The 27,906-nt window shown below is 38.2% G+C and overlaps 1 protein-coding gene across 10 annotated transcripts in view; it reads right to left on the minus strand.

Moving 5' to 3' along the window:
* Positions 1-675: 675 nt before the first annotated feature.
* Positions 676-27,906, minus strand: part of UMAD1 (UBAP1-MVB12-associated (UMA) domain containing 1) — a 221,536-nt gene continuing 194,305 nt past the window's right edge. For all 10 annotated transcript variants that reach the window (XM_023740493.1, XM_012558310.2, XM_023740496.1 and 7 more), the window contains one exon: positions 676-3,509. In XM_023740493.1, the coding sequence (XP_023596261.1) occupies positions 3,252-3,509 (258 nt within the window). In that variant the 3' untranslated portion in view covers positions 676-3,251. The remainder of the gene's footprint in view (positions 3,510-27,906) is intronic.

Here is a 27,906-nt window from a genome sequence, read left to right on the forward strand (position 1 = left end):
GCTGTCTTGTTTTTCTGAGTCTCTTGCAAGTTTTCTGCCTTTTAAAGGGTGCAGTCTTGCCACTTTTCTATCGCTATTAGTGGAAAATATTTGAATTTTCCTTCTCTGACAAGTTTCCACCTTGCACAGGTTCTGGCTTTCCTGTTTTACTGTATAAGAAATGAGGTCTCTGGGAATTTTAGAAGAGATTTCATTCATATCATTTTCAATTTATCATTTTACTTTGAAAAGGGAAAGTGTAGATGTTAATAAATGCTTATTTAAACTATCGTTGTGAGTTTCTAGAACTGTTAATAACTGCTATTGTTAACATTTTAATGGTACAACTTTAAAAATCCAGTTAATCAAAATTTACTTAATACAATTGATCAGAATTGCCTCTGTAATTCTATTTTTAGCAAAGGATGAAAATGCTTAAAGTTGAAAATAAAAAATACATGCAACCTCCTGGATATATTTTAGGGTTAAAAGGAGATTCAGTAAAATCACTTGCATATTCTGTATCTACATTACTTTATAACGGTAATTCATATTAAGGAAAAGGACCATGATCCTCGGTAATAAGAGAAAAAGTGATCCCTATGGGATGCTTAACTAAGGCAGAAGAGTCAGCTAACATATTTTAGGAATGTTTTCCATAGTGAGCTACAATGATATGGAAAATATACTCGGGGGATCTACAATAAATGCAGGTAGCTATTTTTATAATACCTTTTAAGCAGTTCAGCTAATACATATTTTGCGTTTCATTAGACTATTGTGCATGTGTAGTTAGTAACGAGAATTATAACAGCTCCCTTTCCCGAACACCTATGGTGTGTCAGGCTCTATGCAGCCAGGCATTTCACATATACCTCCTATAACCTGAGCACAGCTCTGCAAAGTGCATACAATTACTATTTAACAAGCCAGGAAACTGAGAACATGGGAAGTTAGGGGGCTGATGCAAAGACCTGCAGCTGGTGAGTGGGGGAGCCATTACAAACTCTGTCTGGCTGCCTCCAATGCCTTAACTCTTTCTCACCATATCATGTAGTTTTGTTACAATTCATATTAGTATCATTAATACTACTGAAATAGAAGTTTATTTATCACTAAATAGATGACTTAAGTCATTTAACCTTTCTAGGCCTCAACTTTCTCTTAGGTAAAATGAAGGAGTTGGCTGGTTGATGTCTAATGTCTCTTTAAGTTTTAAAATAGGAAGACTGATTAATACATAGGAAAAGAAAATTTAAATGGCCATTTTCATAATATTTTTGTTGCAATTAGGTTTGATAACATTGGCCCTTACTAAGTTTTGTGATGATGGGGCTCAATCTAATATGTTCAGTTGATTTCCCTCAAATCTCTCCAGTCCCACTAATGATCAGGACTAATGATCCTACCATTTTCAATTGTTACTCTTTAAAAATGTAAAGAAATTTTATATTTTTTTCCCCTGTGCTGTAAAAAGTATATATTTAACTCTGTTGCCCAAAGAATCAATAACTTGCATTGAGATATGAATAATGCAAAAAAACTCACAATTTTAATCTAAAAATAATCAAAATATTTGTTTATTTTAATTTGTATTTATTTAAATACAACAATTTTTTTATACAAATGGAAGTACTTATAAGCATATTTATAACATGGTATACATAAATATAAATGAAATGTATATTTTAGACAAAATTTAACACATATATTAGACAAGTTGACAAATGCTTACATTTAACTTTAAGGGCACATGAACATACACATTTGAAAAGGATGTGCTTTTGCAAAAACTTCTTTAAAATGTTCACATTTGCATCAATAGTAAGTCATACTTTCTAGACTGATGTTTTATGAAAACTGTAAGAAGCTAGTCATTAAGCTCATCTGGTAATATTATTTATAAATGAAGCATATTTTTGTCAATAGAAATGTTCCTTTTATTTTTAAATAATATAGCATTTTTGTTAAGCATTGTTACCAAGATCACACCACATTTATTCTTAAACAAACATGCATAACGTATTAAAACCTGAATTCACATGCCTTTATGTACAGTGTTTAGTTTTGCTATGGCACTCTATTTTTGAGAAAAACATACTTTAAATTTGGCACAGGATTAATAAATCATATTCTTGTTAATCAAGCCAAATGCAATTTAAATTTTCCATGGCATAGAAAATTCTCTATCATAATTTACCTCTTCCCTTTGTAGTTTATTGACCAATGGCAGTTCTCTTCTGTTCTAGTTGGAATAAATAATGGATATCCAAGCACTAAAAAGTCACATCTAGGTGTTTTGCCTACACTCTAATTGGAAATGAGTCAACTGTTGTTCTTCTAACAGTAAAACATTTCCATCTGTATTGTGGCCAACAAATTTCTAAATAAGGGTGTTATCAGCAATAATATGTATCATCATGAGATGTTTTCTTCAGGGGGCAGAGAGGTTGAAGAGGAAATGTGGATCTCGTCATAAACTGGGAACATGTGTGGCATGGAGAGCAAATGCCAACTGAGACAGAGGCAGGGAAAGTTCTTTGGAAAGCTGGTGAGAAGCACACTCTGAAGTAGCAAAAAAGCAGAGAACAAAGGCATGAACAGAGGACTCGTTCAAGGTGAAAAGGATGGCCACGGGCTTAAGAAAACTGAAATTTCTCACTCAAATGAAACAGCATCCAGAGTAGTTACAGCATTCTTATATTAGCAAACTACCACTGCTTTTTAGGAAAAGTGCTAAATTTCCACATGAATCTGTCTAAATCAGGACTGAAGGAATTAAGCTAACCAGCAGCTTTCTTTCTAAATTCATTCATAAACACAGTGGAAGAAGGAAGAGAGTAACATTAATTCAAGCCTCCTCCAAACCAGAAAGAGAATTCACACTCCCTCTAAGTGTGGACTTCAGAGTTGTGGTAACTAAGAAAAACACCACAGTTCTTTTTCACAGTTCTTTTTCACAGTTCTTCCAAGATAAATTTGAGGTGTTATATTTTGAAAGACTGGTCAAGGAATCTACTCCTTTCATAAAAGCCTGAGAGCCTAGTTTTTATATTTATTACTTGTGGGAAAAGAAGTATAATTTAATTTTTACACAAATGCACTTTATTCTAAAAAAAACACAACGATGAACATAATGTTATCTTCTTTGCTTTGTGATCCTTGCGTTTCTGAGGGGCTTTTAAACAGTGAAATGGGAAAGAACATCAACAGGTTAAATACAATAGGCAAGCACTTTTTTAAAGTTGTTAAGGTGCAAACAGACACAAAGATTATGAATCACAGAGTACTGAATTTTCAAGACTAAAATCATACCAAAACCGTGATAAGTTTTCGCTGACATCATAGGAGAGTAAGTGGTCCGGAAGGTCACTGATGGGGCCCTGCACCGCCAACACGTGCGGGGCCAAGGTGAAGGGGACGTCGCTCAGGAGCTCGGCCATGAACGAGCTGTTTTCCAGAGTCTGGCCTGCCTTATTTCCTGTCTCAGAGTCTGCTACAGTCACACTGGATGAGTTTTCTTTGCCAGTCTACAAATACATATACATTTAAACATTTAGACCTTATGAACTTTGAGGTGTACTAATGGTAAGAAGTGTGGCATTAACACATCAGAACGATTGAGAAATGTGGAATATATAAATATTCCCAGATTAAAATTCAGCTATTGACCTTACTTGAGAAATACATCCATCCAAATCTCTGCTAGGTTTTAAAGTGAATCCTAAACCCTACTCTTACTCAGACTGACCACCCACAGCCCCCTCAAAATTAAACTGGCATTCTTGATATTTCCCTAGCCCAGATACTGCCTACCAAGTCCACCTCTGCTTTTCCAAACTAGATGTATGCTTTGAGGCTCTGCTGAATTCCAGCTTCTCCATGAAATATCAACAGAGTCCAAGGTGATCTTGCCCAGTTCAGAACACTTATGAGGCAAGTTGCCTAGGATATTATTTGGTGTTTCCTATAAGTGTCCGAGCTAGTTATTTTACGTGTATCTGCCATATCTCCAATGAGACCCTGCTGTCCTTAAGGGCAAGGAATCTATCTGACATATCTTTGTGTTTCCCACCTTCCGTACCTTATTGCTTTACCCTAATAAAATCTTGAGATTTTAACTATAATGTGTACCATGAGTATGGACAAATTGCCTGATATTCATGGGAACTAACATGTTACGTTGCATAAGTTACTCAAATAGAAAGAATTAATACATCCGGTGCAGTAGTTAAGTGTTCAGCTGCTAATCAAAAGGTCAAAAGTTTGAATCCACCAGCAGCTCCTTGGAAACCCCATGGGGCAGTTCTACTCTGTTCTATAGGATCACTATGAGCCAGAATCAACTTGACAGCAGTGGGTTTGGTTCAATTTCTTTAAAATTGGTATCTCTTGTATACCCTAGTTTGCCAAAAGACCTGCACTAGGATGCTCATAGCCACTCTTATCACAAGCCCAACACTGGAAAAATCCATTGATAGTACAATAAGTAAAAAGTAGGGCATGTTTACAGCAATGAGAATGATCTGCCACTTCAAGCAGCTGAAACCTAACTCAAACCAGCTTCGGCAAAAAATGACTCCCCATCTCATGCAGAATAAAACTGCTAACTTCTTACAGAGTCCTGCACAGCCCTTCATGATCTGGCCCCCTACCTCTCGGACCGTATCTGCCCTCACTCACTGCTCTCCAGTTCCACTGGCCTCCCGGCTGTTACCAGCGCACACCCCGCCTGCTTCTGCCTTAGGCCCTTTGCAGTTTCCATTTCCGCTGCCCAGAAGGTTCTTCCCCTAAATATACACATGACTCCCTCCCTCATGCCTTTCCAAGTGTTGACTCAGATGTCACCTTCTCAGTGAGGCCTTCCCTGACCATGCTACTTAAAACTGCAGACTGCTCCCTCACCCCTGCCACTCCAGTTGCTTCTCTCTCCTGCTGTTTTTCCTCTTCATAGCCCTTGGTACTTTGTTATATACTATATAATTTATTTATTCTGATTATTGTCCCTCAAAAGCTTAAGCAGCTTTGTCTCTCATGTTCACTGCTGTATCTCAAATGCCTATATTGGTACCTAAAACCAGTTGCCATTGAGTTGACTCTGACTCATGGTGACCCCATGTGTGTCAGAATAGAACTGTACTCCATAGGGTTTCAGTGGCTGATTTTTTTGGAAGTAGATTGCCAGGCCTTTCTTCTTAGTCCATCTCAGTCTGGAAGCTTCACTGAAGCCTGTTCAGCATCATAGCAACATGCAAGCCTCTATTGAAGTACAAGTGGTGGCTGCATATGAGGTGCATTGGCTGGGAATGGGACACAGATCTCCCACATGGAAGAGGAGAACTCTACCAATGAACTACCACTGTCCCCAGACTGGTGCCTAAAAACCAAAACCAAACCCGTTGCTGTCAAGTTGATCCCGACTCACAGTGACCCTATAGGACAGAGAAGAACTGCCCCATAGGGCTTCCAAGGAGCGCTGGTGGAATCAAACTGCTGACCTTTTGGTTAGCAGCTGAGCTGTTAACCACTGTGCCACCAGGGCTCCGATGGTGCCTAGTGCTCAATAAATATTTGTTGAATTAATAAAAGCATACAAGACTGTTGCCTGCATGAAGCTTATATTCTAATGCTTATGAATGCTGATAAATTATTTGTTTCAAAGTCTAGAGGAGAATGATTTTCTGTGTGAGAAATACCAATATTATAAAAATTTTTATTGAAGTATAAAATTTATACACAAAAAAGTACGTTATGAGTGCACAGATCGATAAATTTCCACATTTCCACATGCAACACAAAAAAGAGAAATGACCACCTTCCCCAGTAGTCCTCCTGGTGTTCTCTCCCAGTCACAATCAACTCCCTGCCCCCCAAAAACAATCACCATCCTGACTTACAACAGCATAGACTGGTTTTACCTGTTTTTATATTTTAAATGAATGTAATACACAGTATTTGTTTCTAGTTTCTTTCAACATTCTATGTATGAGATTCATCCATGCTGCTGTACATCAGATTTAAAAAATCTTGAAAAACTGTTGCAGAGAAGACATATTTTGACTGATGTCTTAAAAGGATCACTCCGGTTGCTGTGCTGAGAGTAGGCATTGGGGGTGAGTGGGCAGGGAAGGAAACAGACCATAGCTGGGAGTGAGAAATGACTTGACGTGGATTTGGGTGGTGACAGTAGAAGTGAGAAGAAATGGCTGGATTTTGGATAGACTTTTAGGGTAAGGAGCCCTGGTGGTGCAGTGATTAAGAGCTCAGCTCCTAACCAAAAGGTCAGCAGTCTGAATCTACCAGCCGATCCCTGGAAACCCTAGAGGGTAGTTCTACCCTGTCCTACAGGGTCACTATGAATTGGAATCGACTCCATGGCAACAGGTTTTTTAGGGTAAACCAACAGGATTATCTGATGGAATGGGTGTGGGGGTGAGAGAGTAAGAGCATACTTAAGGACGAAGCCAAAGTTTTTGTACTGAGCAATGAGAAAGGTGGAGTCACCATTTACAGGGACAGGACAGAGTGCCAAAGGGGCAGGCTTGGGCAGGAAGATCATGAGCTCAGTTTTAGACATCTGAGGTAGCTAACAAACACCCTAGTGGTGCTGTTCAGTAGGCAGGGGGATACAATTTGAGTCTGGAGCTGGGTAAGATCTGGTGGTAAAAGTCGGCTTGGTGTATGTTCGAGAGAGGAAGAGGGGAGAGGAAGTGAAGGCAAATATGAGAACAGACAATTCTTCCTACGTATTATGTTGTAAAGTGAAAAAGAGATATGGCCCAGTAGGTTAGAGAGGGATGTGGGGTGGAGAGGTTTCTCTTGTTTTTTGCTTTTAAGTCAGGACAGATAATGGCAGTTTATAGGCTAATGAGAAAAATCCCCTAGTAGGGAAAAATCTATGGAGAATCTGTAAAGAAGGCACTGTTCTGTTCACAAGGCATCCTGAGTACCAACAACAGGCGCCCTCAAGAAATATTTGTTTAGTGAATGACCTCCAATTAATAAAACTACCAAACACTCCCATCAAGAGTGGTCCTACGACTTAATTGAAAGTAAAACACCAAAGTACTTTCTTAGGACTGCAACTAAAATAAAGGTAATCAGGCCCTGGTAGTGCAGTGGTTAACAAGTCATCAGCTAACCAAAAGTCAGCAGTTCGAATCCTCCATCTGCTCCCTGGAAACTCTGCGGGGCAGTTCTACTCTGTCCTATAGGGTTGCTATGAGTTGGAATCAACTCGACGGTGACAGGTTTGGTTTTTGGTATACCCTGTATGACAAAGATAATATAAAAGATCCATGTACATAGTAGACAGATATTGTCTCCTGAAACCTAACAGGAACTTTAAAATGCTAAGTATCCTAGGGTCAGCCTAGACGGCAGGTAATCAGTGAGTAATGACTCTACAATTCTAGCCTCTTTAAAAGGCTTCACCATCTGCTGGTTTGTATAGAAAAACTAAAAAGCAGGCTAAGTATGGGTGTACCATAAAACCTCAAGTTTTCATACGCACCAGGGCTTTGATTACTACTGGGCAGCACCACAGAGTGGTGGTTAAGAGCACAGATTCTTGAGCCAAACTGTTGGGGTGCAAATCCCAGGTCTCCTGCTCATTAATTAGCAAATGACCCTGGGCAAGTTATTTAATTTCTTTGTGCTCAGTTTCCTTAGCTGTATTATAAAATGAACAATAGTACCTGTTTCAGAGGATTGTTATAAAGATTAAATGAAGTAGTGTTTGTAAGTTATCAGAACAACTCTTAGTACATTTTAACTAAAATAAGTGAATAAATTTAGGAATGTCAGATCCCATTTGACTTTAGATGAAGTTCAGGATCTAGCCATCTCTTTTGTTTTTGCCATTCACTGGTGGTTCCTTTCTATTATATCTTGCCTTCTCCCTATCTCATTTGTAAATGTTCCCTAGATCTGTTGGTCTCATCTCATACAAGAACCTTCTTCCTTGTGCATGGAATGGAATGTTCTTCCAGTGCCAAATCATCTCTTTTCCTAAATGAAAACATTCCTGAAATCTCACCTTCTTTACTAAAGAGGAGGTACGTTACCCATAACACTTGGCTTCCCAAACACACAACTTCTAAGGTTTAACTCTCCTGTAGCAATATTTATTCCATTGCTCATGCCTCTATTAATCCTCTTTCTGTTCTTTTACAAATCACTCTTATCTCTCAGAGCAAACACTCCTTAAGGACAAGACCGTGTCAAACTACATTTAGTACAATAAAGGAACTGAGACATGTGGTTTCTTGTTCAAGTTCTCCTGATAAAACTGCCATATGACCTAAAGGGGGATGCTCTGTCCATCTTGGCCTCAGTTCTCTATTAGTAAAATGAGTAGTGAGGGACAAAAATGATGATAACGATGACAATGACAGCAACTAGTATATTTTGAACACTTACTTTGTGCCAGACACTATCTAAGCTGTTTAAATGTAGTCACTCATTTAAGCCTTACAACAGGCCTGTGGGGTGTGTACTATTAGTATTAGTCCTGTTACAGACAAGAGGATACTGAGGCACACACAGAAAGGTTAAGAAATTTGTCCCAGGTCACACAGCAAGTCAGCAGCGGAACTGAGAATAAAACTCAATGATCTTCAATGAAGACTCTTCCACCCTACATTCTAAGATCCTGCACATTTCAGATATGCTTCGGGTAGACTGGCTGACTAAATGAACAAAATCTTGAAAACTTAGAGAAAAGTATTAGAAAACATGATAGTCACTAAAGTTACATATGGTAGCTTAATTTAGAAGGAAAACAATCAAACAAACAAACCCCCAAAAAACTCTAACACCCTTTACCTTTAGGAAGAAAGGGCTGAGAAAATCAAAGTGACAGATCTTAGGCTAAAGAGGGATTGAAAGAAGACTTAATATACATTTATACCTGGAAATGAACCTACCAATAGTCTAGATAAAATCATAGGAAAAACACCACGGACAATGAAAGAAGACTACCTATCAGTTGATAATAGCTGAAACTGGGAAATAGGTACATGCATGGGAATGTACTATACAATTCTTTCTACATTTATATATGTTTAAAATTTTTTCATAATAAAAAGTTCAAAAAAATTTACTTTAAAAAATACCATGGACAAAGTGTTCACCAAACACCTCCTACAATGATCTGAATTTGAGTTACGCTGTACGTGTTCCTTTGGCATCTATCTCTTAACAGTTGGCTATAGTGCAACGTAACAGTCTCCAAGGAGGCTGTGTGCCCTCTTGGCAGCGGGGTGAGTGCCATGATGCAGCTGCTGTTGGCATGCTGAGAGCTGGAAGGGGAGAAATTATAAGGCAAAACAAGAGAAAGTCACAAAGAAAATGTGAGTCAAAATCCAAGGACCCCACACCAGATAAACCTGATCGCTAAGTCTCCAGCTTAGCAGCCAGTGGAAGCAGAGGTGGGGGCTGAGGGTTGAAACAGGTGCACAAATTCCCCTGCAAAAAGCAGCCCTCTCCCTTAGACACAAAGTCTTGTGATTTTTCATTTGCATAATAAAATAGGTCTTTAAAGGGAAGAATCAGAATGTTAACCACAATGGAGCAAGAAGAAATGAATCAATTAGCCTTCTGGTTAATAGCCAAATTTTAAAAAATATAATGTTCATAAAGCACATTCATTATTTTTGTGCTTAAGCCTGTTCACAGAAATGCTGCTGCTATGATAATGCTCCTGAGTATAAGTTCCTTCATATAATCTAGCTTTAATACTTCTTTTTCAAGGCAGTGTTTGGCCTCATAAGATTTAAATATAAGTATACCGTGTCAGATTTCTTTTTTAATCTTGAGAAAGTAAATGCCCTTGTCTATATCATTATAACATATAAAAGTTATTCCTTGCTCACCAGTTAGCCTGTTAAAAATGGACTGGACAAGTTTATCTTCTGTTCCTCACCCGCTAGCATCTTTCTTTCAAATAATTGAGAGAGGTTTATGGGTATTATTCCACCCTTTCTTGCAGAGGGGCTGTAAAGATTCACGAGGTTCTCATCTGTAAAATCTTCTAAAAACTTGGGAAAAAGCACACTCCAAGAATACAGGCACATAACACTTTTCAGTAAAGGATAAGAAAAATGAAGTCACTTTCCCTGAGCAACAGAAGGTTAGTGGCATCCCTGTGAACCTCGCTCTTGGGTGTTTGAAAGCAAGAAAATGCAGGTTTAAGAGCAGACAACTACATTTTTCCTGGCACAAAGGCCCCCACCATGAGATCTATTAGGAGGTGCCAACTTTGCAAACCTGGTAACAATTGGAGAACTTATCTACTTAGCCATACCAGACTAAATAATGAATATTTCATTAATGTGAAAATCACCTATGTTTGACATCTTTAAAAAAAAAAAAAACTCCTGCTTTTTTCTGCAATCTGTGCCTCAGATAAGTAGAGATAAAATAGTGTCCTATAAAAGCAAAATATTGATGCATTAAAATTTAGAAACCAGCCTTAACCAAAACAGCAAAAGGACCTATTAAAAGAACATGAAACCAGATATAAAACACCCATCTAACACATTCAATTTACATGCAAAGAAGGTAGCTATATGAAGCATATTTCAAGCAAATGAGTTATACTAAGAAGAGGTAATATCAAGCTCTAGCTGTCTATGCTTTTTAAATTCTATGTATAATAAAAGACATGTTCCTTTGAACAATAGCCTGTACAAGCAACACTGTCACTTTATCTCCCCAGATAATTAGCCATTCTATTCTGGCTTCAGCTGGTATCTGCTTGCATTACATCAGTCTCTTGACCGGAGGTAGGGTAGGGGACAAATCTGAGTCAGAAGCATCAGGGGACAGAGGTTAGAAGGTGATACAAGCAGTGGCACAGTTAAGGCAGGCAGGACTTAAGCATCCTTTATTGTTATTGTGGTCAGTTTCCTAAGAAGTTGGTGGCTAATAAATTTCTGGCTGGCTGTTAAAAACCACAGGATTGGTCTCTTATACCTACATAAATCCTATGTAACAATCTCCTTTCACTTGGGAGCAATTATATGTCAAAGGGAGAATTATTTCCTGTTTTTCTATAAATTCCCAGTACCTAGAACAGTGCCTGCATATAGTAAGTATTCATTAAATATTTTTGAATGGCACTGAATCTGGTCTCTTTGTTGTCTCAAACACCCCGTCCCTCAGGGCCCAGATATACTAGGCACTCCAGACTTAATTTTAAAACGGAGGGATTAGGCCAAAGAAACAAACGAAAACCTAGAACATTTTACCACCAATACAGATAAATTGTTCTGTATTCAATAGAATTCACTGAAAACCGATGTTTTCAATGTGACCTTGTGGTGGCAGCTAGCATGCCTTGGGCACTAGTTTTCCCTAGGAGTGAGGACGCCTAGTTTGAGGGTACTACATTTGGGTAGCAAACTAAGAGGCTAGGTTACAAAGTTGATACCTTCCTCAGCCTCTTTCCTTTTCCAGTCTCTGACATCATTTCAGTTTCCATTTTGGCTCATGATTTTTTTCAGTATTTGTTCCCTTTTCTTTTTCCCTCACTATTTCTACCACCTGCTTGGGCTTGTCTTCTTGCTTCTCCTCTCTTTCTTTTAAAAAGGAAAAAAGTTCTCCTGACTTCCTCTTTTCAGAACACCAGCTGAACATATACAAGTGAAGAAGGGAAGTAAGCAGGCTGTCACTTGCTTCTATAATCTGTTCCATGTATTCTTGGAAAAGTGGCTTGTCTGAAGTCAGAAAATCTTCCTTACTAGCCCAGTTGAGTAAGGATGCAATGGATAGAGGAAAGAGAAGCATTTTAGGAAAGGAACCAGGCAAGAAACAGTGTGTTCAACGTGGGATGCTGTTTAATACTGGTTTTGACAACACAAAAAAAACTACTGCAGTAGTTTTTTAAAATACGTATTTTTAAAGTTGGTTTATAGAAATTCATAGTCTCTAACCTCCAACTATCCAGGCATCTCATATTTTCCAGGCAGGTCCCCCACTCCCAATTTTTACAGCACACATTTCACCCTTTCTCTTTTCTCTTTAAAGAGCCCTGATGGCATAACAGTTAAGCATTCAGCTACTAACCGAGATTGGCAGTTTGAACTCACCCAGCAGCTCCGCAAGATTAAAGACCTGACGATCTGCTTCCGTAAAGATTACAGCCTAGAACACACTATGGGGCAGTTCTGCTTTGTCACGTGGGGTCACTACGAGTCCGAATAGGCTCTACAGCACCTAACAACAACAACAACTTCTCTCCTTTAGCCTGACATCACCATCTTTCTCCTCACTGCCGGCAGGTGGGCTAGCCTCCTACTTAACAGTAGCTTGCCTGTTCCACCCAAAAAACATATCTGCATTTGTACCCATCTGTGCTTCCCTCCTGCCAAAAGAGGCAAATTGTCCTCCTCAGAAGCAAAGCTCATTTCTCCACTGATCAGGGCCATCCTCCCCCACTCTTCAAGGACATGGCTTCATTAATTATGAGGTATCTCTCTCTTCACTTTCTTCTTGACTGATACTGGCTCTTCCCTATAAGCAATTATTTTAGATTGAATTGTGTCTCCCCAAAAGATATGCTGAAGTCCAAACCCTTGTACCTGTGAATATGACCTTGTTTGGGGAAATAGGATTTTTCTTTGCAGATGTTATCTTTTAAATGAATGAAGTCATACCAGAGAAGGGCAGGTCCTAATCCTAATTCTTTCTGAGTGGTGTCTTACAAAGGGGAGAACAGATACAGAAACAAGGTCACACAGGGAAAACACCAGGCAAGAATTCGTCTACAAGCCAAGGAACACTAAGAAACGCCGGGGGCTACCAGAGACAGAAAGAGACAAGAAAGGATCTTCCCCTAGAGCTGATTCCCTGAATTTAAACTTCTAGCCTCCAGAACTATAAGACAATAAATTTCTGTTATTTAAGCCACCCACTTTGTGGTATTTTGTTATGACAACCATAGGAAACCAAGGCAGCAATTAACCATTAAAAAAAAAAAAATTCTCCACAAACCTGTATCACCCATTGGCTATCACTCACGCAACTCCCACACTATCTTTCTACTTTTTTCACAGCCAGGCTTTCAGAGACTGCTGTTGACACACGCTGTCTGCCATGCACTCCTCACCCACTGCAATCTGCCTTCTATCTCCACCCCTCTACTGGCCCGATTTCACAAAGGTCACTAATGATCACTCTTTTGCTATACTCAGAAGATGTTTTCAAGTGCTTATCTTATATGACCTCTTTGCACCACTTAAGACTGTTGACTCCCTCTTTGAGTTTTTATTTCTTGGCTTCTGTGCCACTTCTTAATTCTGTCCCCTACCTGTCTAGCTGGTTGTGGCTACTCTTTTGGCTTATTTCTGAAATGGTGGTGCTCTCTACCATTACTCTTCTTAATCTTAACATGCTTCTTTGGATGATCTTATCCATATCCATGGTGCCTGCTGCCCTATTCCTCCACTGCTCAAAAAGTAGGTATGTATGTACATGGGAGCATTCTGACCCATATACATCCTATCATACACCTCCTTTTGAATACTCCACAGGCATCTTAAACTCAACATGTTTAAAACCAGGCCCTCATCTCCTTCTATACCTTTAACTCTCCCCAAACTTAATGATCTTCCAGTACTTTCTGTATCTACATGGTTGTCTAATATAGAAATCTGCATTATCCTTGAATTCTGACGTCCTCCACCCAGTAAAGAACCAAGTCCTACTGATTTTGATGTTTCTAATATCTCCCAAAATCCATCCATTCTTTTCAGGTCCATTGTCATTCTCTAGTTCAGGACATTATGGTCTTCTACCTTGAACATTACAAGAGTTTCCTGCAGATAGCCTTGCTCTCCCCATACTCCACTCTCCCTATCACTGCCATGGTGGTATCTAAAAACATTCTCTTCCTTGCTTAACCCTTCTCAGTGCCTTTGAGAAAAGACCAAACTACTTATCATGGCACAAAAGGCATGATCTGGACTTGATTACCTCTCCAGTTTCTTTTACTACTATTCCCCAAACTCTTTACTCCACCCATACTGAACTGTTTGCTGTTATTTAAACAAGCTACTGCATGGCTTAAAGTCAGAAAGGGTGTGCATCAGGGTTGTATCATTTCGCTATACTTACTCAATCCGTATGCTAGGCAAATAATTTGAGAATCTGGACTATATGAAGAAGAACGTGGCATAAGGACTGGAGAAGACTCATTAACAACCTGTAATATGCAGATGACACAACCTTGCTTGCTCAAAGTGAACAGGACTTGAACTACTTACTAATGAAGATCAAAGACTGCAGCCTTCAGTATGGACTGCACCTCAACATAAAGAAAATAAACATCCTTGTAACTGGACCAAAAAGCAACATCATGATAAATGGAGAAAATATTGAAGTTGTCAAGGATTTCATTCTACTTGGATCCACAATCAATGTCCACGGAAGCAGCAGTCAAAAAATCAAACAACATATTGCACTGGGCAAATCTGCTGCAAAAGACCTCTTTAAAGTGTTAAAAAGCAAAGATGTCACTTTGAGGACTAAGTTGTACCTGATCTAAGCCATGGTATTTTCAACTGCCTCATATGCATGCGAAAGCTCGACGATGAATAAGGAGATCAAAGAAGAATTGATGCCTTTGAATTATGGTGTTGGCGAAGAATATTGAATATACCATGGACTACCAGAAGAATGAACAAATCTGTCTTGGAAAAAGTACAGCCACAATGCTCCTAAGAAGCAAGGATGGCAAGACTTCATCGTATGTACTTTGAACAGTTTATCAGGAAGGATCAGCCCCTGGAGAAGGACATCATGCTTGGTGAAGTGGAGGGTCAGCGAAAAAAAGGAAGACCCTCAATGAGACGGACTGACACAGTGGCTGCAACAATGGGCTCAAGCATAACAATGTTCATGAGAATGGCGCAGAATCAGGCAGTGTTTCGTTCTGTTGTACACAGGGTCACTATGAGTTGGAACTGACTCAACGGCACCTAACAACAGGCTCCATTTTTACTCTCTCATTTGATTACTTTCACTTAAATTAGAAGATCTTTCTCTCCCCTTCTACTCTATACATCTTGCCACTTTCAATTTTCCCTCAAGATGCACTTCAGCCCTGTTTTAGAAAGACTCCCCCAACTAATCCCTCAAGCCTGGACCAAATGCTCACTCATGTGATCCCGTAACAGTCTGTGCATATCTCTTTCACAGCACGTATCATACGGGACTTTAATTCTGTGTCACACCAGGAAGCTATGGACAGCTCAGGGCTGGGGCCAGGGCTTTCATCTCCATTTTCCTAGCAATCAGAGCAATGTGTGGTTCATAGTAGGTGATCAATCCATGTACATTTATTCAGAATAAACTAGGAATTATTATGTTGAATCTTGATTCCTGAATTTTTTTTTCCTAACAAAATTTTACCAACCGTTTTCCACATTATCACCAACATGGTGAACTACAGATGGTTTAAAATGCAGATAGAACTTAAACTGGTTTGAGACTCCAGCTACATCTATTTCCTGAAGAATAAGATGGGTTGTTCTTTAACGTGTCAAATGAACAACTTCACAACTATCTCCCAAACGTAAAGTTTAATGTGAGACAGCTACAATGAGATGAAACAGTCTGGGAAACAGTTTTACTATAGACACACCTTCTCACTGAGGGAGAAGAAGAAGGTATCTTCATCTACTCCAATTTCCCCTTAACCAATCTGCCTTACATAGCACTTCTCTCCCAGGAACCAACATTTCTCCCCAGCTATGTGGTGTAGTGAGGAATGACTGCAGGATAGCCCATGCTTGAAAGTCGCGTACATGGGGGACACGACTAAGTCAGCATTGTAAGGGAAGGAAAGCCTCAGAGATGACAGCTGTAAAGGAGGGTGGGAGAGGGAATAGGTAGATAAACTCCATTTATTTAATTCTTGTTCACTTTCGTTAGAGACAAAAGTCTCTTTCCTACTTCTCAGGTTTCCATAAATACGGATTTTTCTCCAAGCAACTCTGGCCTTCTGCTCCACCCCTTGTTACTCCCCAAGGAGGTGGACTGAGTTATCTGGTTGATGGGTGACAGCCGAAGATCCATGTTTCTAGATGGGGAAAGCTAAACCATACAAAGTCCTGAGTCCTGGGGAGAGTCTCTTTCTACTTTTCTCTCTACCTGGACTAGGGGAGATAAGTAACTGAGGTAAGAGCATCTGCTGTTCTGACTTAAACTTTCCCCCAGAGCTAGACACATGGCATCGGGAGTATGGAAGTCCATTTTAGCTATTACACTAAGCTGCCTCCTCTGACCTAAGCTGCATTGTTAGTCAAATGGGGCTATCTTGTTTCTCTGTCTGCCACCTCTTCGGTTTTACCTCTTCATTGGTTCCAGGTGCAGGTAAGGAAGAGGGGTGCCACTCATTAGGTCCTCAAGACTCCACCAATTTCCCAAAGCAACTCCGTATACACCAAAAACAGAGACACATCAACCACACACACACACACACACATACACACAAGAATTGCAAATATTAAATGATCTGGAAATTAAAAATATAACAAACTGAAGGTTTTAAAAGCTTACATGCTGTGTAATACTCTATGAAACAACTCATTGGTATGATTTTACCAAAGTTTCATGACAATTCGGACAGGTCTAGGGGATTAGAAAATTCTTAATCAGAACCTTAGAAAACTGACAACTAATATTTGTATATTGCCTTACACAGTTTTCAAAGTACTTTCATATATGTTACTTCATTTGAGCCTCACAACCCACTAAATTTGGTGGGGAAGCTGTTGTTTCTAGTCTCATCTTCCTAGGCTCACAGTATAGTGACCGAAGTCACATGATTAGTAACTAGCAGGAACCTGTACTTTGGGACTCATGACTTACAATCCAGTGCTCGTCCTTCCATACTCTGCATCAGTGAAGTCTACATACAGAGTATATAAACAGCATGTATGCCCTGTGTTCAGATTATAACAACATCAATGCAAAATATAAGCAACCTATAACAATATGAATCCAACCTGGCTGGAGTGATAGTTTTTTTTAAACACTAAATCAGCCATATTTCAATTTTATGCACTATATTACAACTTCATGATGATTACCTATAAATTATGATTTTTTTTTTTTTTAATGGGTTTCAGTGAGTTGAACTAGTTAAATAAACCCTTTCGGTAAAGACCAGCATCAAAGGGAATGATTTTGAGGCTTCCCTTATTTTTTTTTTTTTTTAAAAAAAAAAAAAGCACTTAAGTTTAGTAATTTCTCTATGGGCAAATGTTATCTGGGGTCCAAGAATACAGACTGTGCCACTATAGAAACACAGTTTAAAGTAACAGTTCAACTTAGCCTCTTATTACTAGGTTAAATCCACCAAGCTGGCTACAACATGTAGCAGCTTAGAAAATGACTGCATCTATTCACAGCCAAGGCTACAGAATGGCTTAGGCTTTGTGAACGAATTCTTCAAGCTTATTATGTACACAACAGGTCTGAAGAATTTGATATTAGTCACACTGGATTCTACTTAACTTCCCATTTAGACAGCCTTATTTATTTTAAATATTCAACTTCTTCAGAATAAAATGCAACAAGATCAAATTTTTTTTCCAGATAATTTCAAAGGAAAACAATGAAAAATGATCTTGCACATCTTTTCGGCAAGCTGAATATTAATTTCACTCAAATGAACAATTTTCATTTTGTAAAACAATAAACTTCAACCGTATGCATTTATAATAAAGAAAATAGAATAATTTCTATTTTTAAAGCTGGTAAGAAAAATATAAATATTTATATTATACTCATTTGTTTTTACGTATTTAGGAACATAGACATCACATATGATAGTGACTGAGAGGGAATAAATAACATAGAATACTAGTAGGAAATGCAAAAAGAAATCTAAAAATATTAAGTAATAGCTACATCCTGGTTTCTTTGCTCTGCATGCTTTGATGGAATGAAAATCTGACATACTCATAACCTGAGTTTAATATATTTTTAAGAACAAATATTTAGATGTTACTACAAACAATAATAAATGTAATTATTTCATGCTAAGGCTGTTGTTTGAGGTAGAAAGCTAAAAAGCTTACACCTTGTCATTTATATTTATGCAAAAATGTAAACATATAATTTTTTCTTTATACTTAGAATTATCAAGTCCACAGTTAGAATTCAGAGACAATTATCAATAGTTCACCCTGCCTATAAAACATCTCTAATTTCAGAAAGCAAAACAAAAATTCTTTAAGAAATGGGAACATTATTGGGAAAGAAAAGCTTTATTTTCTTTCTAACTTGAATTTGATGGAAATACTGTTATTGATGAATACACAGCCACGCCTTGGACTGTGAGTTTTCGTGTACAGATGAAAGTGAAAGGAAATGCATCACACCAAATTGAGTACAGAAATTACAAGGTGGGCTAATTAAATTCCACTCACAGAGCATATGATTACCCACATTTGCTGTACCTAACCCAGAATTCTACTAGAAAAACAATGTTTGGCAAACTGAAGAGGTGAGCAGAAAGCTGTATCACTTGACCTTGGCTCTGGTTTGCCAAAACGTTGTATTTCAAAATAGAAGATGGGGTAGGAAAAGTAAATACAGCTGTGTTTTCTCCACCCCAGTGTGAGAACGCAAGGGGCCATTTGACATGGCAGGAGGCTGAGTCGCTTCTTGGTGCTCACTCAGGGCCCAAATGAGCGAGCTGTTATTTCATTTCATGGCTAACTCAGAATACTATTTTTAAGTTAGAGTAAAATCAACTAAGTGGAAAAGCTGGGTAACAATTCTAACAGGATACCGTCAGGATTTACCAAGCATAGGAATACTGAGTATTTAAGTATGTGGAAGAAAGGTAATGAAAGCCTGAAGGGAGGAAAACATAAACAATGGTTCCTGCTTATCTTGAATTATAAAATTTGTTTGGGTGTAGGACATTTGTTTGAATAATTTTATAATATACATTTTGCTTGGCTTTAAAAATTATAACTAAAATAAGCCTTGCCAAATTAATATTTTATTAATGAAAGTTTGAAGTATAATTTATACTATTTCAACCTTGTCTGAAACAGCTCCAGCATCTCTAAGACTTTCCAACCATACTGGAACTCAATGCTAGAGTTCTTGTGTGTCATTATAATGGTAAGAAGATGTCATTACCTGTTTTTGGGAAAAGTCTACCCAATATATACAGACAGTGAATAATGCTAAAAAGTGATTAAAAATAAAAACCACAGTGGTGTCCTCAAAATCATGAGGAAAAAAAATTTAATGTTTACATAGCTCAATAAATTAAAAAAATTATACTGTCTCAAGAGAGTAATAAACATTATGTAAATGATCTTGATATTTCTCAAAGGAAATATGACGTGGTATGAAAAATGCTTTCAGATCAACAACAGAAAGTTGATTAATGTATAACTGATTTTTAAGAGCATCCTCTTCCAGGATGCCCAAGTTTTACAGAGAAAAAGTTAATTATCAGAAAATATACCGTTACTTGTACATTAAGTTGAAAACTAACCTGCAATACATAGTAGAAAGAGCACTAGTCTCCAGTCCCAATAACCCCTACCTCTACCTAAACTGTGTGACCTCAAGCAAATCATTTAATCTTTCTGGGATTCAATTTACTCCTCTGAAACATGAGACAATTAGACCAGATGATCCAGCGCTAATGTGTCACGATTGCAAGTAGACTCAGATCCCAAATCTCCTGAGCTACTAAAAATTCTTAAGAAAACAGCACTTAAATCAATATAAATGATAGCTATAAAAAGAAGGCAGTCACCTAGGGAGATATATATATATATATATATATATATGTATGTATGTATGTATGTATACCTGGTAGGACAGCGGTTAAGCGTTCGGCTGCTAACCAAAATGTCGACAGTTCAAACCCACGAGCCGCTCTGTCGGAGAAAGACTAGCATTCTACTTCTGTAAAGATTACATCCTTGGAAACCCTATGGAGCAGTTGTACTTTGTCCTATAGGATGGCTGCGAGTTATAATCGACTCAACGGCATATATGTACATATATATATACACACACACACACACATATATATACATACATACACACACACACCTTGAGAAAATACTCCTAACTCAAAAGGATACTTCATAGGTTAGGAAAACGATTCCTATAATGGGAGAATGCCTAACTCCACACTGCTCTTGATTATGAAAAGAAACATAAACAGTACAAACACTCAGGAGTCAAATAAGAAAAATACAGACCGGAACCATTCTTCTAACAAGTTGTGGCCTAAAAATTCCCTTTATGATTATTAAAAACTCAGAATGTATTTTCTTAGACTAATCAGTCCACTATATAGATGAAATCTTATACATTTGCAATAAATATAGACATACAATTTTTTATAATATTAGTATTGAAAAATAACAATAAATTGATCAAATATATTGAAATTATCTTGAATGTTAGGGCTTGAGAAAAGCAAATTTAGTTGGAAGAGCTAGACTTCTGTAAAGACTCTGAAAGGGACTTTGGAGCAAGTTTCAAGATTGCTGGCCTAGGTTCTTTGCGAGGATATTTTCATTAAAAATATCTCTAGAAAAAAATGGAGAACAAAATTCTAACTCACAAAAAAGACCAGACTTAGCAGCCTGACAGAGACTGGAGAAATCCTGAAAGTATGGCTCCCAGGCATCCTTTTAGCTCAGTAATGAAGTCACTCCCGAGGTTCACTCTTCAGCCAGAAGTTAGACAGCCCCATAAAACAAAACGAGACTAATGGGGCATGACAGCCCAGGGACAAGGACTAGAAGGCAGGAGGGGACAGGAAAGCTGGTAATAGGGAACCCAAGGTTGAGAAGGGAGAGTGTTGACATGTCATGGGGTTGTTAACCAGTGTCATAAAACAATATGTGTACTGTTTAATGAGAAACTACTTGTTTTGTAAACCATCTAAAATACAATTCAAAAAAATCTCTAGAGAGTCTGGACAGTTCTGGTTGTTAAGAACTTTTTTTTTTAATCCCATAAATAGGTAGGTGATAAAGGAGAATTTTCCAGAGGTTAGTGGCAAAATACAAGAGAAGGAGATTAAGAAAGATGTATGTGTATGAGAGAAAGCAAATCACTGGAGGTAGAAATAACTAGTTATCAGAGATGAAAGTGTGTGCACCACTCATCTGCTAACTGACAGAAATGAAAGATGGGATGTGAGAGATGAGACTCACAGAGTTTCTTTCTGGCCACTAGGTGACTTCACCATTGGTCAGCTTGGTTTTCAAGTTGGCTGAACCAGGGAACAAACAGGTCTTAAGATGGGTGGGAAGAAGCAGCAGCATTGCGCAACTCTCTAGGACCAGATGCTTACATGGTAGTTCTTGGTAATCTGAGTGCTTGTTTTCAAAGGTCTGCTATTTCACCAAAGTTTCTAGGTAGTTGGTTTTCAGAACCTAACACCGATTTTCCTTTGCTTTGTCTTCCACTGTCAAAATGGACTAAAAATGAACATCTTAAATTTCCACTGTTATTAAATGTATAGAAACTACACTTAGAGTCCAACAGAGCTTCTGTTGTTCATTTCATTTGTTTTCTTTTCTTTAAAAAAGACAATCATGCTAGTGACCTTCTGCAGCCACTAGATCTGCAGGTGAGTTGATACTGATGGGAATTCTCTGAAGAAACTAAATAATCAGGGTGAGGATAAGGTGGTTTAGATCATGAGCCCTGATATACACTAACAAGCAGATTACATGAGTTATTACTGATTCTAGTTTCATTAGTTTCATTTTGAAATGCAATCTTTAAGGTTTTAATAGTGCACCTCCTTCTACCACTACAGCTAACAGTTCACATTTATGAGCACTTATTTGACAGTCACTGTTCTTAGCTCTTTAACTCTGTTATCTTATTTAACCCTTCCTCTACAAGGCAGGTAATATTTTTGCCTCAATTTAACAGATTGAAAATACTGAGGCACAGGCACTGAGACACGAACCACTATTTTATGCTGTTTCCCAAATCTAGCACAGCCTAAGGATACTTGATTTCATGCCTTTTAAAATGCTCTGAAATTTTTCCAAAAGCCAACCGATATTTTCTCCTTCAGAAGGGGTTGCAGAATACTTTTCTAATGATCATACTTTCTCTTTCTCTCAAAACAAAACAAACAAAAGCACATGGAACATGGAGGATACCAGTTCTTTGGGTGAGGAAAAAAAAATTGGGAGTTGTATTATGTGTCATTTTTATATCCAGCTGGATATGCTATTCTACGTGGATCTTAGAAACCCTGAAATTATAGACTGTTTAGACTATTTTAATACCTAAAAGCACTGTTGTGGTCCCTGAATAACATATTTTCAGAATAACTGTTTTAGCTGAACTGAATATATTCCAGTTGAACTTAAAGTAACAATAAATAGACTGTCCTTTGTTCATGATATTATAGACTCTTCCTGAGACAAGCCCTCTGTGGCCAATCGTCCAGTAACAGGACTGGCTGCATTCAACTGCTCACATTCTCTAGCCCATAGCACTTGGAAAGCAATGGCAAGAAGGTGCCAGATGGCTGGGAGCTGGGCTGCAATCTGTTCTCAGGAAACAGAGATGATACCTTACCTTTGACAGGCTGAAACACATGACCTGGGCCCACTCAGCATCATTCTTGAGCCAACTATGCTAAGTAAGAAGTTAGATCACAGGCTAGAAAAAAGAATGAGAACATTTCCAGAACTCAATATAGTTGCCAACTTCTGGGTGGTGCCTTAAATGTGGAAAAAAAGGGGAAGTGCATCATTAGTATTTATGCCAAAGTAGCACAAATAAAAGTTGTGCTGCTTTCATGCTCAAAGAGTACACGAGATTTTTAAAAGACCCACGGGTATATTTTACTCCTCGTTTATTTAATTGCTTTGAAGTAAAACCTAAACAAAAATTGATTAAAGTAATGTAGTTAAAACAGAAATTTCACAGTAATTGATTGAAAAGACATGAACATTTAGGTACAAGAAAAGTTAAGAAAAGAAAAAAGTTATGAAAAAATTTATGGGATCATCAACTAAAAAAGTAAAGCAAATCACAAGTTTAAAAATAATTCTAAAATTCTGAGTGGACAATCACTGGGGGAAAGAAACCAAAAACTCTTTGCACTTACAGAAAAATTCACCCAATTGGCTCTTTTCACAAGCAAAAATTACTCTGCTTTTGAGAAGTTATCGGGACAATGCATGTAAAGCATATGCTCTTTTGTACCATGAGCTTTGCCACTGCCTCCTTGTATGGTATAAATGAGTTTAGCAGGGCAAGAGAATTAACAGAAGTTAAACGTGCAGTTATTGCTTTCACTAATAGGATGAACACTGCATAGCTCCAGAAAATCACTACATATTAAACAATGGATGAAAAGAGAGAAGCAGGGCGAGAACCAAGGAAAAAGCAACAGAACAGAAAGGTGGACACTGACTGGCAAATGCAGGAACACAGAAAAGAATGGAAAAAATTCGCAGCCAACTTTCTACTAGTGAGGGTAAAGTAGAGAGAATATCTAAGTCTGGAAGCCTGCTTGTCCTTCATTCATCAGTGGATTACAGAACTAATTCTCCTGGCAACAGTGAGGTCAGTTAAATCCATGATGTCTCAAATCCCTATTCTCCTTATTTCTTGACTACTCTTCAACCCATCCCAATCTAGCTTCACCACCATTAATGCTCCTCTAGGAGCCCTGGCGGCAAGGTGGTTAAGAGCCTGGCTGCTAACCAAAAGGTTGGCAGTTCGAATCCACCAGCCGCTCCTTGGAAACCCTACAGGGCAGGTCTATTCTGTCCTGTCCTATAGGGTCTCTATGAGTCAGAATTCACTCAACAGCAATGGGTTAGGTTGCAAATAACTATTATATTGCCAAATCTAATGGACAGTTCTGACTTAAATTTACTTTCCCTCTCAACAGCACTTGATACACCCTCCTTCCTTAATCTTCTCTCTTGATTTTTGAGACATCAAACATGCCTGCATTTTGCGGTATCTCACTAGTTTTTCCCTCTGTATCCTTGTCAAACTCCTTTTTTCTACTAAATTTCTATTTTATGATTTCCTTACCTCATCCTATGTCCCCTTCTGTTTTCCCTCTACACACCCTCTCTAGGTAACCTAGGTAATTCATTCCCTTAGATTTAAATTTAATCTTTACGTCGATGAATCTCAAATGTACCTTCTGAGCCTGCTCCTCTAAACTCCATACTCACATACCAACAGCCTCTGTAACAAGTGTAAAAATTCATTGTACCACCATCTACCTAGTAGCTCAAACCAGAAACTTAGAAGTCATGTTTTTTTGCTCACTGATCACATCTATTTTATCAGCAGATACTATTGCATCTACTTCAAAATGTATGTCCAATATGGCCAATTTTCCATCTCAGCTGCCATCACCCCAATCCTGGCTACCATGTTCTTTCATCTGGACTTCTTCAACAGCCTCCTAACTGGTATTCCCACTTCTGGTCTTGCTCCTCTAGAATCTATTCTCCATACAGTCATAAAAACAGTCTTCTTATAGTGTAAACTGTACTGGGTCCCTCTCCTGCTCAAAACCCTTGTGTGGCCTCCCATTAACAACTGCAATAAACACAGACTCCTTACCCCGGCTCCTGCCATCTCTCTAGCCTGATTTCTTGACTTTCCAACCCATCCTCTCCTTCACCTCCACCCCACAATCCCTATCACTATGTTCCCAGCCACAACGGATTCTTACAGTACTTGAGCATATTAAGTATCTTGCTTCTCCCTCCCCCACCCCTTTAACCAGGGCCTTTTTTTAAAAAGCTATGATTTATTTCAAATACAGAAAATTACAGAGAATAATACATCAAATACTCAGGGGCCAACTAATCAAATGTACCAAATGTTAACATTTTGCCATCAATCCTCTGGACCCCTTTCTTCTCCTCCCTTTCCTTTTTAAGAAATGCAGTGTTAAAGTAAAAACTCTACCTTCATCACATTTAGTCCTTCCTTCCTTCCAATTCAGAGATAACCACTCCCCTGAATCTGGTGTGTATATTTCCTGAAAATATTTTACTACAAATGCATGTACTCATATAAATGTCATATTATTTTATTTCTAATATCAATTTGCAACCCACTTTTTTCACTCAATAGTACACTGGCAAGATTTATCCACAGTGAATCGTGTATTCTTTTCATCCATTTTAACAACTGTAGAGTATTTTACCATATGATTATACAAAATTTACCCATTTCTGTATTGATGGGCATTTAGTAGGTCATTTCCAATATTTTACTATTACAATCTATGCTGTGACAAATATCCTAATCTCATGTCTCCATATGTGAGCATCACCTCTAGGGCAATGACCTTCAAACTGGGGAACCATGTTATTAGGAGTATAAAGAGAACATCCAAGGGATATGTAAGCAAAGATAACTTTAAGGGAATGAATTTCTGGAACCTCAATGTCCATAAATATATCTGTCAAAGAACACGTCAAAGAACATCATGGCCTTCTCCTTCCTTACTTTTTTTTCATAATTACCCTCCTTCCACGTAACCATAAAAAGGTATAACTCCTCTCCTATATTAAATCTTAGTCTGGTGAAAGACCTCTGGGGTCCTAAAATATTGAGGTGTATGAAGCCTCCTTTGATCAATGCATTGATCTGGGTTATCAGTTGTATATTTTGCAGTTTTTCAAGGAGTAGGAGGTGAAAAGTTCAATTTTGCTTCCAACAGATCAAAGCTACATCTTCAAGTAAAAAGAACACATACTGGTCGTAAGTTACTGTTTCATACTTTCTCAATCACTTAATCAGACTCACAAAAGAAACATTTTAATAGTCTTGCCAAAATATTTTTGAATATCATAAATCTACACTCATGTTTTACTTTGCTGCATCTCCTGTTTGCTCTCACTTGCCAACCACTTCTCTCTTCTGTTTATTCATTCTTGTTGTTTTGTTGTTAGCTGTTGTTGAGACATTCTCGACTCATGGTGACCCCATGCACAATGGAACAAAACTTTACCGAATCCTGCACCATCCCCAGGACCAGCTGTGATCCACAGGGTTTTCACTGGCTGATTTTTGGAAGTATATCACCAGGCCTTTCTTCCTAGTTCGTCTTAGTCTGGAAGCTCCACTGAAACCTATTCAGTATCATAGCAACACGCAATCCTCCACTAAGGGACGGGTTGTGGCTGCACATGAGGTGCGCTGGCCAGGAATCAAACCAGAGCACGGGAGGCGAGTATTCTACCACTGAACCACCACTGCCCTCTAGTCCTTCTTACCCATCTATAATATTTAGACAAACTTAAACAGACTACTGTAGATTCTACTATATATAATGCACTTAAAAATCATTAATGCACCTTTTCTAAGCCCCCTCCATCCCGTACTTTTAATGGCCCACTACCTTCTCTTCACTTTACTGTTAACTTAATTCTAACTATAATCATCCTCAGATACATGAACTAATTGAAGAAAAAAAAATCAAGCTCTTCCATCTCATTGAGATGCACTTCTAATAAAATTTACTTTTCATGGTTAATAATTATCGAAATGTATAACACATTTATATTGTTTTTAATCAATTATATACTAGTAATAATTATAAAGGAGCCCTGGTGGCATAATGGTTAAGTACTTGACTGCTAACTAAAAGATCAAGTTTGAACCCACCAGCTGCTCACGGGAGAAAGATGTGGCAGTCTGCTTCCATAAAGATTTATAGCCTTGGAAACCCAATGGGAGAGTTCTACTCTGTCCTATACGGTTGCTATGAGTTGGAATCAACTTGACAGCAATGGGACAGAATAATTATAACGATAATTGAGAAGAAACTTTCTAACATTTGGCCTTATGGTCATGATAATATTTTAAAAAATTAATTTATACCAATACTTTTTGTTGCCAAGAAATATGACAGGGTGATCAATAAAAGACTTTCAAGATAAAGGATAAAATTCTTTGCGGGAAGTGGATGGAAATCTGAGTTCAAGTAGAAAAAGGAATGATGTAAATTTCTGATTGATAAAGGGTTTGTTCATGTATTTTTTTTTTTTAAATGGATGATGGCATGCATCAAATTGCTATGGGATTTAAATTCCATTGGATATATTTGAAAGAATGATGTAATAGTTTTATTTTAAAATGTCAATATTTACAATATGCAGGAAATTCCATCTTTTGCAACTATTAAAAGCTATGATGGAAATTTTTTTTTTTATTGTTGTAGTTAAATGAAGTTTACATTTCAAGTTAGTCTCCCACACAAAATTTTATACATACATTGTTATGTGACCCTAATTGCTCTCCCCATACTGTGGCAATACACTCCTCCTTTCCGTCCCTGATTGCCCATGTCCACTCAACCAGCTCCTTACCCTCTCTGCCTTCCCATCTCACCTCTGGACAGAAGATGCCCCTTTGGTTTCTTGTATCTACTTGACTAAGAGGCACACTCTTCACAAGTATCCCTTTATGTCCCACAGTCCAGTCCAATCCCTGTTTGAAGAGTTGGCCTCGGAAATTGTTTTAGTTCTGGGCTGATAGAGTCTAGGGGCCATGCTTTCCGAGGTACCTCCAGTCTCAGTCAGACCATTAAGTCTGGTCTTCTTACTAGAATTTGAGTTCTGTATCCCATCGTTCTACTGCTCCATCAGGGGCCCTCTGTTGTGTTCCCTGTCAGGATGTTCATTGGTGGTAGCCGGGCACCAACTAGTTCTTCTGGTCTCAGGCTGATGAAGTCTCTGGTTTAGCTGGTCCATTCTGTCTCTTGGGCCAATACTTTCCTCATGTCTTTGGTGTTCTTCGTTCTCCTTTACTCTAAGTGGTTGGGACCAATTGATGCATCTTAGATGGCTGCTTGCAAGCTTTTAAGACCCCAGATGCCACTCACCAAAGTAGGATGCAGAACATTTTCTT

The sequence above is a fragment of the Trichechus manatus genome, unplaced genomic scaffold, assembly GCF_000243295.1.
Source record: "Trichechus manatus latirostris isolate Lorelei unplaced genomic scaffold, TriManLat1.0 scaffold00156, whole genome shotgun sequence".
NCBI lineage: Eukaryota > Metazoa > Chordata > Mammalia > Sirenia > Trichechidae > Trichechus > Trichechus manatus.